A 20500-nucleotide genomic window follows, 5' to 3' on the forward strand; every position below is an offset into this window, starting at 1 on the left:
TAAGGCACTTATGAGACAAATATTTTGTAGGTATTAATGCAGTAGGTACAACACTATGCTTGTGCTAAACCTATACAAAGAAATATATATTCCGACGATTGTTGGTAGTATATGCTTCGAACATGGTGCGAACATCATTGTTACGTGGGTAAATAGTAATCTCCTAATTTTATATTAATAGCACGTTCAGCCCCGGTGTTATAATTTTTTCTTTCTTGTCCATTGGTCAGCATTTTATTTTTTGTAAATAAGACGGGAGTCGTGGATGCCTTTCCGCATTTCTGATTCATTTTCAAAAAAAAAATATTTGACAATCGAGTTATTGCACAACATTTTTGAGGCATCACATTAATGCCTCGCTGTCGGAGAACTATAAATTTATTTGTCTGGACAGCGTGGCATTTACGTGATGCCTCAAACTTGTTCATTCTTGTATAAAGCGACGGAAGTATTTGACGATATATTCTGAGTCATTCTTTGTTCAGTGCTCTTTGCGTACGGTTATTGTATGAGTGTACTATACGTAGAGGAAGACGTAGGAGTGGACGACCCTTATGCAAATTCTCGATCATCAGATGATTATATACCCAGTGACACAGAAACCTCGGATTCTTCAGAAGAAATTAATAGGAAACTGAGAAAATGCACTTGCAGTGCCAGGGCTAGCATCAAAAATAGCGTTACGGGCCGTTGAAAATGAGGTAAGTTTTACTAAACTTTTATCTTCTTTCTGGAAAGGTATACCTAATTTCTGTTTAGGATGACCTGATAAAACAGACAATAGAAACTGTAATTTCTGCATTTGCTGTTGAAGAAGATGAAGGGGGGAGTTCAGATTTATTATGGAGCGAAGTTGACACTTCCAAGTTGAAAAATTTTCCGCAGACTATTCAGAATGCTGGGGTAAGACTGAAATATTACAACAATTTTACAGAAACTCCTTATTTTTTTTACAAACTATTTGTGACTGATGACTTGATCGATTATATAGTTGATCAAACGAATTTATACGCAGATCAACAGATAAATGACCGACCTGTTGTAGCCAAATCTAAATGTAAACGTTGGATACCAACTACAAGAAAAGAAATGGAAATATTCTTTGGGGCAACTATATATATGGGATTGCTAAAAGCACCACGATTACGCGACTATTCCAGCAGAAATTACTTATTTGTTACCAATATAAGACACAAAATGTCTAGAAATTGTTTTGAGTAATTACTTTCAAATATTCACTTCAACAACCAAACTCACCGGCTTTTGATCGGCTTCACAAAATATCTCCGTTGGTTCAAAAACTTATTTCTAGATTTCAGCAAATTGTTACTCCAGGAGAAAATGTCTGTATTGACGAGACGATGGTACCTTATCGTGGTCGCTTGAAATTCAAGCAATATATCAAAAATAAAAAACACAAATTTGGTATCAAATTATATAAGCTTTGCTTAGAAAACGGTTACACTTATGACCTCAAAATTTACTGTGGAAAAGATAGTCAGGGTGGTCAAAAGGCCTCTTTATCTGTTGTTCTATCACTTATGGAAGGGTTGTTAGATAGTGGTCGTACTCTCTTCCCAGATAATTATTATACGAGCGTCACCCTTGCTCATACACTGCTCAGCCATACAACTCACCTTGTAGGCACTGTTCGGTCAAACAGAAAAATGAATTGCCCCGAGGTTGTCAAGAAAAAACTAAAAAAAAATGAAAAAAATTGCCCTACAAAGTAATTCCGGAGTTGTAATGTTAAAATGGTGTGACAAAAGGGATGTCTGGATGATGAAAGCATGGGGATGAAATGTTGAAACGTCTACACAAAGGCAAAGAAATTGAAAAGCCCAAAATGATTGTTGATTACAATGATTCAAAATCCTTTATTGATCTCTCAGATCAGAAAAAAGCTTATTCACATTGCTTGAGACGAGGGAATAAATGGTACAGGAAATTGTACAGTTTGGTAGTGCCTTGGTGAATGCTCTTATTGTATATACACAGGTTACACAAACTAAATTGACTGTAAGAGAGTTAAAAACAAAAGTCGCTATAGAACTACTGGATGAAATGTCCGCTATTGAAACTAATATCAACGATAACACCGATGTCAGTCATGAGCTTGTAGAAGGAAGAAAAAACAGATGTGTGGTTTGCTACGTCAGAATGAAGAATGAATTGGACCGGAAGGAAGGTCAAAACAAGTGTTCTCGTTCTAAATTTTTGTGCAACGAATGCAAAAAACATTGTATTTCTTGTTTTTTCTCAACACATAATGCTGTTTTAAAATAATAAGGTGTAATATTATTATAATTATTTTTGCACATTCTAAATAAAATCTTTATTTTTTTCATAAAGTTTTATAATTTCCATATCTTTCGTAAACACCGTCTCACATCCGATCAGGAAATATTATTTTTCTCCTTGGACCACCCTGTCCAACTTACAATGTAATTTATATAGCTGTGGGGGCACAACTGATGCCACGGTGTCCCGAATACAAAACTGTAGTGTGTCATTAGAATGATGCCTCACTGTCCCAAGAGTACTATTTAGTGAGGCATCATATTGATGCCACCCAGGGCTGAACGTGATAGAATTAAAAACTATTCCTGGTAGTCTGGATGGATAGATTGGTTCTTATTATTGACTGGCTGCAGCTGAGTGGGATAAAGATGTTTATGAGGCAAATTGAGATAGTTCATCGTCATTCCTAGTAATATAAAATTCCTTTTTAAATCACCATTTGTTTATCCCAAATACAGCTTTCGGTAATTGCCTGGTACATACTTTCGGTAAATTACTTTATTATTAAAATATATACTCACTGATTCTTTTTCTATATGCACAATGAAATAACACTGTATGTTAGCGTAGTACAAACGCATTATGATTGTTTGTACTCTTCAAAAATTAGTAATTTGTCAGGATCCATCTAATAGCTTCTTTGCTAGTTTAATATATAGGTGACTCCAAATGTACGACATACGTAATAGAATGATGTAACAACGGTGGATACTATGTGAAAATAGTGTATGTGTATTATTTCTCGTTATACTTTGTAGCTCTACCTACATATGCCAGCAGGGAGGAAAAAGAGGAAATGTTACTTCGGTACACGTGGTGTAATAGCCCCTTAACTTAACGAAAGGTAAAATAAACTTGTCAATGTTCTTTCTATTTCAGTTTTGCTTGCTTGGTTATATGTTGATAACAACATATAACTTTCATTGACGTAATATCTTGTCTGGTATAACACCTAAGCTGTTTTACATTTTCCTTTTTGAAACACTACCATTTTATATTGTTACTGGGACACGCTTCAGGATAGTGCAATAAAACAAATTCTTCATAAAATTCTTTTACTGTGTCATTTGTTTTCAATGTTACTTTAACAAAATAATCACACTTTAAAACTTTAAATTAATAACAAATAATATAAACAATTTGGATAACATACATAAAAGTTAAAACAACCCAGCACACCAAAAAGTTTGACATGTATTTGAGTTCAGAAATAAAAATATTTTAAAAATAAATATTTAAAATAAATAATAAAAGCATTTCAAGCCTTATTTACCATTCAGAGAACATGATTTTGGAAAAAGTATAAAAATAGTGTCGATTTGGCAGTTCTTACTACGTAAATATTCTATTTAGACGGCTGTCTAGAATCAAAATTTAGTACATAAATGCATTTTTGTTTTGTAAAAATAGATTAATAAAGAAATATATCTAAGATTTTTAAAAAATAATCCAATATGTCTATCTAAAATTGTTGTAGAACAATATACATTCTTATGTTTATAAATCTTTACAGTAACCTAAAAACTTGGTATCATAATAAACAACTAATTGATTTTCGTTCGTTGTTATTTTAAGGCAGTTTAAGTTATCTAAAGCGGTTCTGAAATTGTTTTTATTTTTTATCAAGTTTAATTAAATATTATTTTAAATGGAATTAAACCAAAATTGGTTGGAATGGGAATTACAATCAATCAACGTTTCGATTTCCAATGCGGAAATCGTTTAAAAAAAATAAATTAAGAAATTATTAGATCTGACCTGTAAATTTGATGCCTATCCACTACCAAATATAGAGGAAATAATGTCTAAAGTTTCACAATTCACTGACTTTAGTGTAAGAGATTTCCAAAGTGCATATCATATTCCTATACATCCACATGAAAAGCTGTACACAGCCTTGGAAACCGCTGGGAAACTACCAATTTCGTTGTATTCCGTTTGGTGTCAACCGACTGGCTCAAATGCACAGAAAACCTCAAGTGAACATATGTCTACATTGATCACATCCGCCAAATGACACAGAATCTTTGAGAAGGGTATTGGGTATGTTTGTCCATTATTCAAAATGGATTTCCAACTTTTCCAAAAGGGTCAACACATTAGCTCATATCAACAATTTTCCACTAAACGAAGAATATATCCATTAATAAAAGAAAATATCCATCCAAAAACTCGATTGCTGCCATCTTAAGTCAGGATTCCAGACCTGTTGCTTTCTTTTAAAGATCTCTTATCTATAGCTAGCTAAACCATTCTGCTGCGGAGAAATAAGCGTATGCTATCGTTGAATCTATAAAAAAGTGGCGTAATTTTCTTATAGCAAAGCCTTTCACAGTCATCATTGATTAAAAGTTTAACACCAAGCATTCCAGCAAGATCAAAAATGAAAAAATACAAAGATTGCCACTGGAATTGACACCTTATAAATATGACATAGTATATCGACCAGAAAAAGACAACCAAGCAGCGGATGCTTTATCAAGAGCATCTGCTCTTGCGCTACTACCACGACGCAGGTGCATCAAAACTCAAGTTACTTCACACAGCACTTTGTCATTCAGGAGTAACACGTATGTTTCACTGGATAAAATCAAAAAATTTACCTTTCTCTCTCGATGGAATCAAGACTAGTGACTGTCAAGTATGCACTAAAATCAAGCCGAGATACTTTAAGAATGAGAGGCCTTTGCCGAATTCACACCTCCCTTTCAACGTCTTAGTATTGACTTTAAAGGAACAGTGCCTTCGAATACCAATAATCGTTACATTCTTACGGTAATAGATGAGTATTTCAGATTCCCATTTGCTTTCCTACGCAGTGACATTAGTGCCAAAACGGTAATCAACAATTTAAATAACATTCATGATGTTTGGACTGCCTGCATACATCCATTCGGATAGAGGGACTCAATTTCTATCAGCTGATGTCAAAAATTTTCTCAACTCCAGAGGAATTGCAACGAGTAGAACTGCTGCTTATAATAATCAAGGAAATGGTCAATATATGCCAATATAATACCATCATAGCTAGCAGAATCAGGACATATCTTGATGAAAAGGCTCGATCGGAAAAACAAGTATCAGTCTATCGTAGAAGTGGAGGTAATAGAAGCAAATCCTGAGTACTCTTTTGTTAAACTGAAAGATGGACGGGAGACCACAGCGTCTAATCGTCATGAGGCTCTAATTGCACGAGGTAAAGGAAAAATACTAGATATACCAGATCAATAATCAGTGTTGGTAGAGGACCCACATGAGTATAATCACGGAAAATATGTAGCCCCAGGCAGTTACGTCTATATCTTCTCCTCCATCGGATTCATTACGTCTTGAAGGACCAACAAGTTGTTCTCATCCAAGCTTATCGTCTTCTTCAGAAGTTCCTAGAAGATCTGAAAGAGTTTCTCATTTACCACGGTATTTGGAAGACTATGGTATGGAAGAATGATGGGATATTAACCTCCTTAGTATTGCATTGGCTTTAGACTTTGAATATTGTAGACAATTTTATCCTTTTAGTGTTTGACATAAGTCAGTATCACTGCCAAGTTATTCTCCAATTTTTTTGTTTGGATTATATACAATTTTATGTTGATTAAAACCTTATCATACAGGTTTAGCTTTCTTATTTCAAGGAAAGCTGTCTTTTCTACAAATGACATTTTAACATATCAAAGACGGAACTGGAACAAATATGGAACGAGAGCAGAGGATGATAGAATTAGCAAAACAGCTGGTGGTAGGAATCAAAATTATTAAACAGAACCCAGAAAAAACAGGTCACGAACACACTGTTAAAAGAATAGCAATATAACGTGTAGTTTAAAAATTATTTTAATTGAACTTTGATACTAAATATTGCCATACAACAAACTTATGCATCAAACAAGGTATGTCTGAATATGAAACTCTTTCTACATAAAATACATTTATTTTATTGATTAGATTATAGTACTACTGAATAGCCTTTCATTCAAAAAGAAGTCGATGATAAAGAACAAAAAAAAATACCAAGTTTTTAGATTTATCCAAATTACAATTTGTCAAGCGTACACAATATCCATCTAAGACTGGCATACATTAATTCTTAATGAGGTATTGTAAAAGTCTACGAAACTAGCTAACAATTTAGTTACTATTTCCTTCTATATCGGTTGTAATATGTTATGGCTACGGTTTAATCTTTATTTCAAGTCATTTTGCCATACTGAAGTGACAAGCTGATACAGCCTTACTGCATTATTATCAACAACATTACCGCTAACAGTCACACTATTTTAACAAAAACTTCAAAGGCATCATATCGTTTCGTCTAGGCGTAATATTCAGTCTTTATTTTCAAATAGATATTTGAAAGTTTAACAAAAGTATCTAACAAAGTTAACAATAGTAAAATATTTTTGTAATACATAAAATCTATTATTTCCTATATTAATAAGGTCATACAGGAAAAATAAAGGCTAAGTAGACGATAAAAAACATTTTTTTTATAGGTTATAGGCTATAGTAGGATGAGTGAGAAGTGATCTTGATCATCAGTATGATTAACCATGATAATTTAATAGTCAAACTCATAATGAATAATAGACAAGATGAAATGCATAAACGATTTGAAAGAAGCAATATCATTTGTTAAATACACGTTAATACTATATGTTCTGTTAGTAGTATTTTAACTATAATAATCTCTTGCTTTATTTCGGCGAAATTACTTGATCCTTCTCTCAAGAGAACTCATACCTCCACAAATATGTCTAAGTTAGAAATTAGAATTAATATATGGTTCTGAAAATATTTTCTTGTGGCATGTTTTACACTGATTTTTTTATATTTTATGAGAATAAACCAAAAAAATTAAACCCTCAACACTTACAGATATCGTTTTACAAAAAAGTTATTAAATATAAAATGATATATTTACAAGTTGTATCATTTTTATATTTTAAAATGTTTTTTAAAACAATTTCAGGACTGGAAGTTGAAACATCAAAAGCATATAGTTTTGATTATAATTTTTGTGATTTATTCTAAAAAAATATCACTCAGTAGAATCAATATAATATACGAATAAAATATAATTGCACATAAATGCAAAATTGTTAGAAAAAGGTTAAAATGAAATAAAGTGTCACGTTTAACAAACAAGACTATATATAAATGCATATATGTTAATCAAATATACTTTTCCCGCTAAAATAATGTGACTATATAGCTCCATACAATCGTCAAAGATGCCAGAAGGAACTCATAAAATCTCTTTACCAAAATTTGTTAAATAATTCCATGAAACTGTCATAGATCATAAATGTTATGGCAACGTCCAGACATACTCTACCCAATCTGGGCACAGTTCCCTTGTAGAAAGCTAAAGGACCTTCGTTTTTCAGTATTTGCACGGCGCAGTCGAGTGTATTTTTGTACTTTTTCGCTTCTAAACCTTGCATACGGGTCTTCACAACGTCGATGGGATTGTTTCCGTATACTGAGCAAGCACCTGAAAATTAAAATTATTCAAATTAAAGATTTGGGTGGGTACTTAGTCAGAGTATGTACGTTTGAATTAAGTATAATGAATAATCACACAACATGCCGATCAAGAATATTAACGCACACAAAAAGAAAATCAAGGAAAATCAGAGGAATAATTGATTTATGTGATATACTTGTCAATTATTTAACATAAACTGAAAACTTTGCAAGTATCGGCCATTTGTGAACGCAATTTCATTAGGGAAACATTTAGGCAACGTGTTCAACAATGAAGCATGCTTCAGTTAGTCTTTTAATTGAAAAAACACGAAACGATAACAAGAGAGCCGTGATCTCACATGCATGGAACATCCTCATTCTACGCAGGTTTCCCTTGACTGGCGCATGTCCAGTAAGGAAAACTGTTATGATTATCAGCTAATTCCTGCTTGTTTTCCGCAGTACTTTAGCCGTATTAGTGCATATCCGTCCAATATATATTTTGTCAAGGGCTTGATCGGGTATACTTTCCCACTGATCGGCGTCAAAGTGCAAAAGCTTCAATATGCATACATACATACATCAAGGGCATATATACATCCCCTGTCAACAAGAATCAACGTATCGAACAATGTGGTCGCTATCCAATAATCAGCAATGTAGGACAGCATATCGAAAAAACTGTTTATTGAAGATTATCATTTTATGTAGTCTATCGACTTGAATGAACATTTACTACTACTAAGGATTTCCACAGTTTTCACTGTCTTCCTTCACTCAACCGTTTTCTCCAATTTTCCCTGTCATTCCAGTCTCCATCTCGCAGGGTTCTTTTCTCCATAGCCTCGTCGATTTCATCTCTGAATGACCTTCGGGGTCTTCCTCTCTTTCTTCTTCCAATCGGGCTCCATTCTGTGATTTTATTTATCCAGCGTCTTCTGTCCGCTCTTCTGATGTGGCCGTACCAGGATAGTCTCTTCTCCTCTATATAGTCGATTATGTCTGATTGCACTCCCATTCTCCGCTTAATCTCTGCGTTTTCAATTCTGTCTCTTTTTGTAAGTCTACAGCTTCTCCTCAGGAACTCCATTTCTACTGCTCTTATTCTACCTCTATTTCTCTTGTTTATTGTCCAGTTTTCGGACCCATATGTCAGGATACTTCTTGTCAGGGTATTATATATTCTCTTTTTTGTCTTTATCGTAATGTTCTTATCCCACAACACTGAGTTTAGTTGTCTTATACAGTTTCTTGTTTGTCTCAGTCTGTTGTTTATATCTTCTTCTGTTGTTCCCTGGTTCGATATTATGGTTCCTAAATACTTGAATTTATCTGTTCCATTTATTTGTCTTCCCTCTTCTTGAATGAACATTTACAGGATATAAATCATTAAACGGACTGTTCAATGCTCTTGTCATTCTTTTCCACTTGGTTTTTTGGTCAAAGTAATGAAATCAATCAATCAACAAATCTTTAGAAATATCTTTTGTACTGTATACTGTATTATATAGTGTGTGAGAAAAGAAGCGGGACGGTCGAATATTTTGCGAAATTAACATCGGATCGAAAAACTAAAAAACGCGTGTTCAATATTTTTTAAGAATCTATCGAATGACATCAAACACTACTCCCCGACCCACCCCATGGGAGTGGAGTGGGGGCAACTTTGAAATCTTAAATAGGAACCCCATTTTTATTTCAGGTTCTGATTCTAGTCAGAATCAGAACTTCTGATCTGTATGTTTTTCTTTGTGATTACAGAGCCATCTATTCAGCATTTCTTCGTTTGTTACATCTGGATCGTTGTCGGTACTAGGTCTGGTTTTTGATATCTGAAAAGTTTACCTACCAGTAGCATGTTACCCTTTTTGTTTTTCCCAATTTTGTGGTTACATCTCACCCAGTAGGATTAATTTCTATTTTGATGCGTTTTTCTTTAATTCTTCATATGAACTGAGTGTGGTGGTCTTTTAATTGAGATAATTTTAGGTATTTAAAATTTAATTTTAAATCTTACACTTACAATTCAACGATAGAGAGATGATTTGATAGAGTTTTTACCCTATCTCTCAACGTTATGCCCAACAATGATCTTTCCATTCTACGTTGCGTCACTTGTAATTTACCTGCAGATGTCCCTGTGAGAGTAAGTGTCTCTAAGCCAGGACAAGTGTCTCACAAGCAGGATTTTTACCATATCTCCAAAGTATATGTAGCTGTCAGCAACTTCAATTTCGACCTCTATCTTCAAAGGATGGCTAGGAATCTAGCTGCCTTAGTGCTGCATCGCTGGCTTCATTTAACAGATCACTGACAAAAGGCCATTTGAAATAAGATCAATGTGCGAATGGTAGAGACTAAGAATCTCGCCATCGATATTTACTCCTTTATTTTCCCATTCCATTAACTTCAAAGCATGTTCCAGTACAGTGATGAAAAACTTTAGTGATCTAGTATCTCCCTTTTGAACCCCTCTCCTGCTATATATCTTATTGGTAGGACCGTGCAGATTTATAGTTGTCAAATTGCTATATATATTTTCTATAATGTTGGTGTACCTATGATCAATTCGACACTAATCTTCAAGTTCCTTTAGGAGTCAGGGTAGTTCGATAGTATCAAACGCTTTATGCAAGTCTATAAACGTTGGAAATAGGGGTTTATTGTATTCTCTAGATCTTCAATCTTTTATGCACTGTAGGTGATCATTTGTACCGTAATTGGAGCAAAAACCAGCCTGCTCTCTTGTGTGATACAGTTCAAATTTTGTTTCCAAAGGATTGGTTATTATTCTGGTGTACAGTATGTATAGATGATTAAGTAGACCCATTGGCCTGTAATTCTCTAAGTTCATGTTGTCACCCTTTTATGCAGAAGAATTTGAATGGAGTTATTCCAATTTACAATGAATTTTTTGACTTGGCAAGCAGATATTAAAGAGATTTTGTGTTTTCTTCAGAAGAGAAGTTCCCCCAAGTTTTATACTTCTGTGACTATTTTTTCATCTCCCGGAGCCCTGTTGTTTTTAATTTTTTTTAGTGCATATTACATATGTTGATTGTGTATTCTTGATTTGATGTGTTTATAATCTAGTTAAGAAATATTCGACTATTCCTAGTATATTCTGTCTGTCTGTTGTCACATCATCTTTTTATCGCCATTTTTCGTTTAGTTACCTTTATAATCTGTTTTGCTCTATAGTCTGTACAATTTTTTATGTTTAAATTTGCTAATATCTATTCTTACGGCTTTCGATAGTCTTTATTGAGTGCCCTTATGCATTGTAGATCATAGTGGATGCTTGTAATTACAATTTTTTTTAATTATTTTAATTTCTTTTTCCAATTTTTGCATTAAAATCTCCCATAGCTAGTGTAATATCGTTAGCTTTGTTTGTATCTAATGCTTGTTCCAAAATCCAACATATTGATAAAAAAAAAGGAACAACAGATGTTCCAGCAAGCTTGCCTTTTATAAATGATAATACTAAAATATTTATCTTACCTGCAAAAGCACCCATAGCACCTACAACTATCTTAGGAATCTTCTTATCACGATCGCCTCCCTTGTAAGCATCTTTTAGAGTCTCCATAACGAAGAATCTTATCGCCTGATTAGAACCCTGTTTAATTATCGTCGCTGTAACTCCTTTGTACACACCACCAAGACCTACAAAAAAAAACAAGATAGTATAAGAGAAATATGAATGTTATACTCTTCGATATTTTTAATATGTTCTTCTCATCCCGATACTTATTTAGCCGATACTTGAGTTATTTATTATACGTATGGATTTTTCACAAATACTATCATCATCAATTAGCCTATATTTGTCCACTGCTGAACGTAGGCCTCCCGTAAAATTTTCTACCTATTTCTATGATACACTTTATAGAGCGTGTGAAGCATTTTTGTAGCTTTATCAACTCTATCAGATATTAAAACGATGTCATCGGCAAATCTTAGGTGGTTCAGATCTTCCCCATTTATAGTAATTCCCATGTTATCCTCTCGTTCCATTTGCTTGAACATATATTCAAGAACAGCTGTAAACAATTTAGGGGAGATAGTATCACCCTGTCTAATTCCACGTTCTATTCGAAACTTCTTGGTATCTTCATGAAGGCGGACACAAGCTGTACCAGTTTCGTAAATACTTTTAATCAATGCGATATATCGGTAGTCAATGCGGCAGTCAGCCAATGCTCGAAGCATTTAATGATGATCTATAGTATCAAACGCCTTTTCATAATCTACGAATATAAGAAAGATAGGCTTGTTATACTCTGTACACTTTTCTATTAGCGTTTTTATAACTTGTAGATGATCATTTGTTCCGTATCTGGAGCGGAACCTAGCCTGTTCACAAAGTTGGTAACTATCCAGTTTGTTCACAAGCCGTTTTGTTATGATCTTCATGAATAGTTTGTATGTATGGGAGAGCAAACTAATAGGTCTGTAGTTCTTTAGGTCTGAAATGTCACCTTTTTTGTGCATTATGGTTATTATTGCATTATGCCACTGGGAGTGGGTTACGGGTCTTGTCAAACAAGTATTGAACATCTCTTTCAACACATTTACTAACGTTCCTCCTCCTTCTTTGATTTCTTCAATGACTATCCCATCTTCTCCAGGTGATTTATTATTTTTCGTCTCCGAGAGAGCTGATTTTAATTCCTCTGTTGTGATATCTGGGATGTCTTCTGAGCCTACATTTTGAACTTTTGGTATTTGATTTTGATCAGGATCTGGAAGTTCTTCTCGCTTATACAATTCTGAGTAAAAATCTTGAGCAATTTTTAAAATATCTTCTTTATTTGTTGTAGTTTCTCCTTTTTTATTTACTACACCGGAGACAGCCGGAGGCAGTTTCTGTCTCCGGCTTCTGCACGCAATGTAGCTATTCTTCAATAATTTTAAAGTGTTTGTTTGTCCTTTTGTAGTGTAGTGTGATGTACAATTATATGTTTATGACATTTTGTTCTTGTCGGATAGGCCGCAATTGACGAAATGCCCCTGAAGATGATCTAGTGATCGAAAGTACTTGGGCAAGATTTAATTAAACTGTGCTCGATATATGCCTTTTATTTGATCAAAGTTCATTTATTCGAGCATTCAACCTTATATTAATTCTTTAAGTATTTATATGCATATTTAAATTCGATAATAAAGCTCATGCTGATTGCGACTGGCTGAATGACAATTGTCCAAGCCAAGAACAAAAAAAAAAACAGTATAAATTATTGGAACCGTGAGTTTAATTTTCGTTAGATCTATTCGTATAGACTCTATTCGATCAATTATCAAAAGTTTTATTCTTTTATTCATTTACTTGTAGGCTATATTACTTATGCAAGATTTATAACTTTCACATTTGTTCTAATTAGTTTTGATTACTTGTCCACACGATGTTATCAAGATTGTGGTCATTTGGTGCATTTAATTCTTGCCGTAAAGCTTAGATAATTTAGATTGGAAACACACTACATTTTTTCTTACCGATATATACAACTGAATTATTTATCATTGTATTAAAAATTGAAAATAAAAATTTTTACCTTCTTCCCTGACGATCATCCTTACACCATGGAAAAATCCTTTAAACCTAGGCGTTTGAGATCTCTGATCGTTAATAAATTTCACCTTAACAGTTTCCATTGGAGTTACGGCTAAAATAGCTTCACAAACACCAGCACCCATACCACAAAGTAATCTACCAGATACGCTAAGGGTGCCATCAGGCCTCTGCATTTTATTCTTAAAACTTTCAAAGGCACCAAACCTAAAAGGAAAAAAATATATTAGATACTCAGTACACTTTTTCTTAAAAAAGCCGCAAATGTAGGAAAATCAAAACCACAATTCAAAAATCAAACATACAATAATGAATTATCCATTTATTTAGTCCTACAGGTGACGTTGCAAACGACATATAAATCGGGAAATATATAAGAAAAAAACTCAACTATTTTTAAAGGCCTCTTAATCAATCTCAATCAAGCAAAAAAGTAAACAAAAAAAAAACTAAACAAAAGCCAATAAACCAACCTAGGCTTTCCCGTGGAAGCTGTAGCTGTTATCTCTTAATTTTTTTTAAGTGTTTAAATTGTTTTGTCCATAATTTCCTATCTGTCAGTTTTCTTCCAATGCTTCTTATGTTCATCTCTCCTACGTTCTGTTCCTCTTCTTTTCTCCGTCTGCTTTTTGATCTTCTTCCTCTAATGGTTTTTTCTTCTATCTTGTTTCTAAATCATTTTATCTTCTCAGCTATTACTAATCATGTTGTTATAAGTCTTCATCAATTCTTGTGTTTCATGATTCATCCATGGTCTTACACAGTAATTGTTAAATGTCTTTGATCCAAGTATTTTTATATCCTAATGTTTTTTCTCCGTTTTAAGGTGAAAAGTTGCCACTTTACAGTTAACAAAAAAAAATGTTTAATAAGATTAAATATTTTTATTTAATTGTTGTATTGGGATTTTATTATTATATTGGAATCAACTACTTATTTTTTTAGAAAAAAACTTCAAAAAAAAAGGAATAGACAGTAAGTTCTTTAATATTTTTAATTAATAGTTTTTATGACAATAATTTAATAATTGAAATTTTTAGGGTGTACTATATATTGTATTTTATTTTGGTCTAAAATTTTGTGTAGAAACCTACTTTTCCTTACATCAATATTTCCGAAAAAATTCTGTTAGGTTTTATAAAAACAAAATGAAAGTCACAAAATGTCATTATTTTTGCAACTAATAAATCGATAAAACAACACAGGGTCATGCAAATTAAACAAAGTAAAACACACTTCTATTTACCCTCTTTTCGCCATCCTTAATAAATTATCTGAAAGACACATTTTTCAATATTATTTACGGTATAAGACAGTTAAATTTCATGGAATCGTATGGTTTGAGTTTAATCATGATTTCAAACTAAGTAAAGTTTAAAAAATAAATAAATATATTAAAGATGTAAATTACACGTGTCTTTACAATGTTTGTATGTATGTACTTTTAGAAAACGAATCACATTGTTTCCCTCTTTTGAAGTTATACTTCTATACGCGCGTTCGTCGTTGGAAATTTGTACGGGAGTGAATCGGCAAAATCATTACATATGTAAGATATAGGTAAGAGAGAGACAGAAGATATATTTTCTCTCTTTTTATCTCCCGAGAATAAAAATGTTCCTTTTGTAAATATATTTAATATTTATTAATATTATTATCATGGTAAATTAAACATATGCGTAAGTAAGTTATGTATATTCTCATTTTTAAATACTTATGAATATTGCATTTTAATTTGTATTGTATTATTATATTGAATTATGTTGCAGTGTATTGTATTTTATTTTTATATTAATAGCAAAATAAACAAAGAATTTTACTGCAGAGTATGTGTAAAAAAATTTTTTAGCATTCAACTCCTTTCATACATATATGAAAATAAAAATATATATTTTCATCAAAATATTGATTCAATCCTTCATTTACTGTACTCCTATTACAGGTCAAATGTTGTTTATATACAGCAAACGATGCACCATATACCTATATACCTAATTCTGTTTCTCTTTCTGCTCTCTCTTACCTATAGCATTACATATGTAATGATTGTGCAGATTGACCCACATATAAATTTGTAACGGTTAACGCGTGTATAAAAGTATAACTTCTACCGGCAGTGCCACTGGACTGCCACAGCCGTTTTTTTTTTTTTTTCTATGAGTTTCTTTATTTTATTCTGTTCAGGAATTTCCTGTTGGAACCAAGTTCCATATATCACAACCTGAGTCAAAATATTTTTACTTATACGTAAAGATTTAAAGATTGTAAAACTTTTTGTAGAATTGCAATTCATTTAGTAGTTTTTAAGAAAAAAGTTCCAAAAACCACTAATTATCCATTTTTTTCAACAAAAAATTGCATATAACTCCAAAAGGACAAAATCTTCGAAAAATTACCAAGAAGAAAAAGTATATACTTCAATGAGATACGTCTAAAAGAAATTTATTCGAAGCGATTTGGGAAAATGTTTTTTCTGTTATTTGTTAATAAAAACTTCCTGCCCACTTGGAAAAATTTATAAATGTATACAAATATTTGAGCTTGAAAAAATATATAGAATCGAAAAATAAGGTTTGGTGTGGTAGATATGCAAAAAAAATTAGTGGGTATATTCCGTTTCTAAGCGTCTTTTTGGGGGTAAACCGCTTGCCTACTATGCCTTATTCATTTCAATAAAAGTTATGTCATTTATTCTTTGTTCAATATTTGTATCATCTCAAGCTACAAAAGTCGACATTTTAGTTAATTAATATCATTTTCTAGCCATCATTTTCAGCTAGACAGAAATGTCTACAAAGGGATTCCCGATTGAATAGATCAGAACTCAGAAAAGATGCAAAGAAAATATGTAGAAGGAAAAAGAGAGAAATGTTAAATAGAAAAATTCAACAAATTACAGATTATAATAACAGAAGAGAGACTAGAAAATTTTACAAGGAAACCAAGCAATGCACCCAAGGATACATAACAAGATCAACAGTTTGCAAGGACAAAAATGGGGCAATTATCAGCGAGAAAGAGGAAATAATGAAAAGGTGGAAGGAGCATTTTCAAGAGCTGTTAAACCCAGAAAAAGAACAAAACGAAGATGAAGAAATAATTCACCCCACAGCAGAACAACTAGTTGGGCAACCAACATTGGAAGAAACGATAAACGTCATAAAACATCTAAAAAATAACAAAGCACCTGGCACAGATGGAATAACTGCAGAACTGATAAAGAATGGTGGACATGCGCTATGAAGGCGTATCCATAAACTAATCGACCACATATGGACACTAGAAGTCATCCCAGAAGATTGGAAAGTAGGAATCATACTTCCTATGAACAAAGGGGGAGACAAACGACTCTGCAAAAATTATAGGGGCATAAGAGTTTTAAATGTCGTCTAAAAGATATTATCAGGAATTATATACAGCCGCCTGGAATCGTTTTCGGAGGAGATTATTGGTGAATACCAATGTGGCTTCAGACCAAAGAGGTCAACTATAGACCAAATACATATGTTAAGAGGTATACATGAAAAATGTGTTGAATATAACATACCTATTTACAACTTGTATATCGATTTCAAACAGGCGTTTGATGGAGTAGATCGACAAAAGATGTTAAAGCAACTATCTATGTTAGGGATACCCAATAAGTTGATTAATCTTATACGAATGACTGTGGAGGGTTCCAAAGCTATGGTGAGAATAAATGGAGATATGACGCAGGCCTTTGATATTGAAAATGGAGTTAGACAAGGTGATGCCTTATCAACAACACTTTTTAATCTAACTTTAGAAGCTTTTGTTAGAAAACTGGATATAAACGGCTGTATTAATACAAGATCAATGCAAATATGCGCATATGCGGATGATGTTGCGATAATAAGCCGCAACAAAAGGGTATTAAGCGAAAAATTATAGAACTGAAACGAGAAGCTGCTACGTTTGGTCTATATATAAATGAAAGCAAAACAAAATATATGGAGTGCACAAAATCGAATGAACATGAGAATCTGAAGGTAGACAACCATACCTACAAATATGCCTCCACTTTTCCCTACCTAGGCTCAATAATAAATGACAACAACAACATCAGTCAAGAAATACAAGCACGGATTCTTAGCGGTAATAAGTGCTTTTATGCATACAAAGACTTAATGAAAAGTAAGCGTATTTGAGCGCAAAATACTAAGAAAGATATTTGGACCAACCCAATGCAGCGATGGTTTGTGGAGAATTCAAATGAACCACGAGCTGGATGAACTAATGCAGAGCGCAGATATTGTCAGATTTGTAAAGTCACAAAGACTAAACTGGCTTGGTCACCTAGAAAGAATGCCAGATAATCGAGCTGTAAAAATAGTCCAGAGATGGAAGCCCCAAGGAAACAGAACAAGAGGAAGGCCCCGTAAAAGATGGATAGACGACGTAGAGAGGGATCTTAAAACCATGAACATCAGGCAGTGGCGAAGAAAAGTATCCGACAGGGCAGAATGGAAGAATATTGTTAAGCAGGCCAAGACTCACAAAGGGTTGTAGCGCCATTAGAAGAAGAAGAATATCATTTTCTAATCTTAAGTTTTTACAATATGTAAAAATTGAAATTAATTTAAATTGCATTTACAAGAGCAATTAAGTTGGAATAAAAATAAAAATCTAAACTCACCTTACAGCACTTTTTGGGATCGAACCATACAGTAATACACTAAGACCTCTGTAGAGACCGAAGAATCCATGACTTTTAACAGTTTTCTTTACACAGTCTGCGATACCATTGTATTTCTTCTTATCTCCTTTTTCGTCTAATTGGAGCTGCGTTTTTACATATTCAGTCGGAAATGTGATACAAATTTCGATACCACCAGTTATACCCCCTAAAAAGAAACCAGACAACATTAAAAAACAAGTGTTGTTATTGTTATTGTTTATTATTTCTATATCGAAGAAAACTGTATTTTCTAATACATAAAGAACGATTTCCGATACCACTTTTGTTTGTGTACCAACTTATACAGGTATAGTGAATGGGTAAAATATGTTTTTTAAGTCACTTGGTAGTCTCAAAAAAGTGTGCCGACTTCAGTCTCGTACCTCGCATTCATGAAAAATATGGTTGGCTGTTTTAAGTTCCCTGCTACAGAGTCTGCAGCTTAAGCCTCCATAAAACAACCTGATTGAATGCAGGTGTCCCCTGACTGGAGGATTTTCAGTAAGGCAGCCTGTTATGATTCAGAGCTGATTTTTACTTGTTTTCTGCAGTATTTCAGCCTTATTACCGCATGTGAGTCCAATATATATTTTGCAATGTTTTGGAGGCCTTCAAACGGAACATAACAGTCGTGGACAGTGCTTTTTGGCACTCATAACGTCGGCTTTGGACCGAACTATTTTGCAGCTGATCTAAAACCCATACCAGTGCCACACTGTTATGTTCCGTTTGTCTATCGAGTTTTCTTTGCATTCCCACACACAATCTTTTGCTGGAATACAAAAGTATATTATTCTAATGAAATAGAAATGTTTACATTTTGTAATAAAAATGTGCTAAGGAGTCTGGGTGACTCTATCCAGTGTAGCAAAAGGGTAAACTCCAAAATGTACCTTGATACACCAACAAACTAATATGTGGAATAACGGAAGATGGAAGGGGTTAGATAGAAATAAATTATGTAAAAGAAATAAATAAAGGGTAAATATGAATTTTAAAATATAGCAGAATTAAGTGTTTGCTAGCGACTATGCAGGAGAATGACCACTTGACACTCAAAGAAGGATTCGGCCAATTTGCATGCCCTACAGAGACAGTAAGATATAAGAACTAATGACAAGAAAACCACCAAGAAATAAACAGATGAAAGATAAAAGTTGCTCTAATGAATGCTTGGGCGCCAGGAAGTTAAATGTTTTCTTCCGAGATATCTTGTATTGCTGAAATATGAAAGATAGGTACTAATTGAAATATTAAATTTTAACCACAACTTTAATAATTACCAAACTTAGGTACAGACTATTTTAAATGCTTATATACTACCCACCACCTCTTATGTACAGTTAAGTTAGCTATATTTACAGTAAAATCCCTGAATATAATTATAAAACAATTTACCCCTGATATACCCCTTAATTTCAAATCGTGACAAAAGTTATACCCAATAATAATGTATAAATAATAAATATAATTATATACTACTCACTAATAGTTTAGTTTTCGTTTAGGAATTGTTTAGGTTTTCAAGTGAAAACTCTCTGGATGTGTGCACACGATAACCTAACAAAGAGAAATTCAAGGGAGAGTTATAACCTCATCTCTTGGTAGACAATAAATAATTAAATTAAGTTACAATGATTAATGTTTTAAGAAAATTGAAGGTATTTATTATTAAGGATATATATTTAAATTAAAAGTGGAACCAAAAGTTAAAACCTTGAAGATGACGTAGCAAAAGTTATTTAAAATAATTGAATGAGAAACAAAAATAAAAGTAAGTTCTTCCTGCCAGTTTCCGTAGGTTGCCCTTGAAGATGATCCGGTGGAGAACTAGACTCAGGTGGTAAAAGGTACACCAAACCTGGATTCCCTGTATCAGGTACTCTTAGACAAATAAGTCAACTTAAAATTCTTCTTAAATTTCCAATAAAAACCAGTGAACTTAAAACTTCTTCCCCTTGTCCTTAGTAAGTACAACCCAAAAAAACTTTTCTTCTGAAAAAAAGATTTCTTCCCCTGACTTGCAACTGGATTCTGGGAGTAGGCTAAAAAGGAACAATTGTGTTACTTCATGTTCTTTGTACGTACAAAAGGTAAGGAAAAACACAAGGTTTATCAACCTTGAAAGGCGATACAAGAAATGTCAACAAGTGACCTTAAATTGAAATAAAAACCTTAATAGTTTTCGGTAAATAGTGACCTACGAATGGTGTGACAATGTTTTTATAATGTATGGATATATTAAATAGATAGTTTTAACGGAAAGCATGATCTTTATATATTATAGAATAGAAAAAAAAAAGAAATATTAGCCGGTTTAAACGGTATGAAATTGAAATAAATAATTGTTTGCTTTCACTCTTGAAAGGAAATAAAAATTTGAGATAGATATAGAATCTAATACTTATAATTTATTTAGGTATAAAACATTTTCCTTAATGAAATAAGGTGAAATA

At 33.0% G+C, this 20500-nt stretch overlaps 1 protein-coding gene across 3 annotated transcripts in view; it reads right to left on the reverse strand.

The window, feature by feature from the left end:
* Positions 1–3339: 3339 nt before the first annotated feature.
* The window catches only part of sea (mitochondrial citrate transporter scheggia), a 42161-nt gene continuing 25000 nt past the window's right edge, over positions 3340–20500 (reverse strand). For all 3 annotated transcript variants that reach the window (XM_072526929.1, XM_072526930.1, XM_072526931.1), the window contains exons 3-6: positions 18003–18210; positions 13329–13552; positions 11275–11439; positions 3340–7795 (exon numbers count right to left, since the gene is read on the reverse strand). In XM_072526929.1, coding sequence (XP_072383030.1) covers positions 7560–7795; positions 11275–11439; positions 13329–13552; positions 18003–18210 — 833 coding nt within the window. In that variant the 3' untranslated portion in view covers positions 3340–7559. The remainder of the gene's footprint in view (positions 7796–11274; positions 11440–13328; positions 13553–18002; positions 18211–20500) is intronic.

The sequence above is a fragment of the Diabrotica undecimpunctata genome, chromosome 3, assembly GCF_040954645.1.
Source record: "Diabrotica undecimpunctata isolate CICGRU chromosome 3, icDiaUnde3, whole genome shotgun sequence".
Taxonomy (NCBI): Eukaryota; Metazoa; Arthropoda; class Insecta; order Coleoptera; family Chrysomelidae; genus Diabrotica; species Diabrotica undecimpunctata.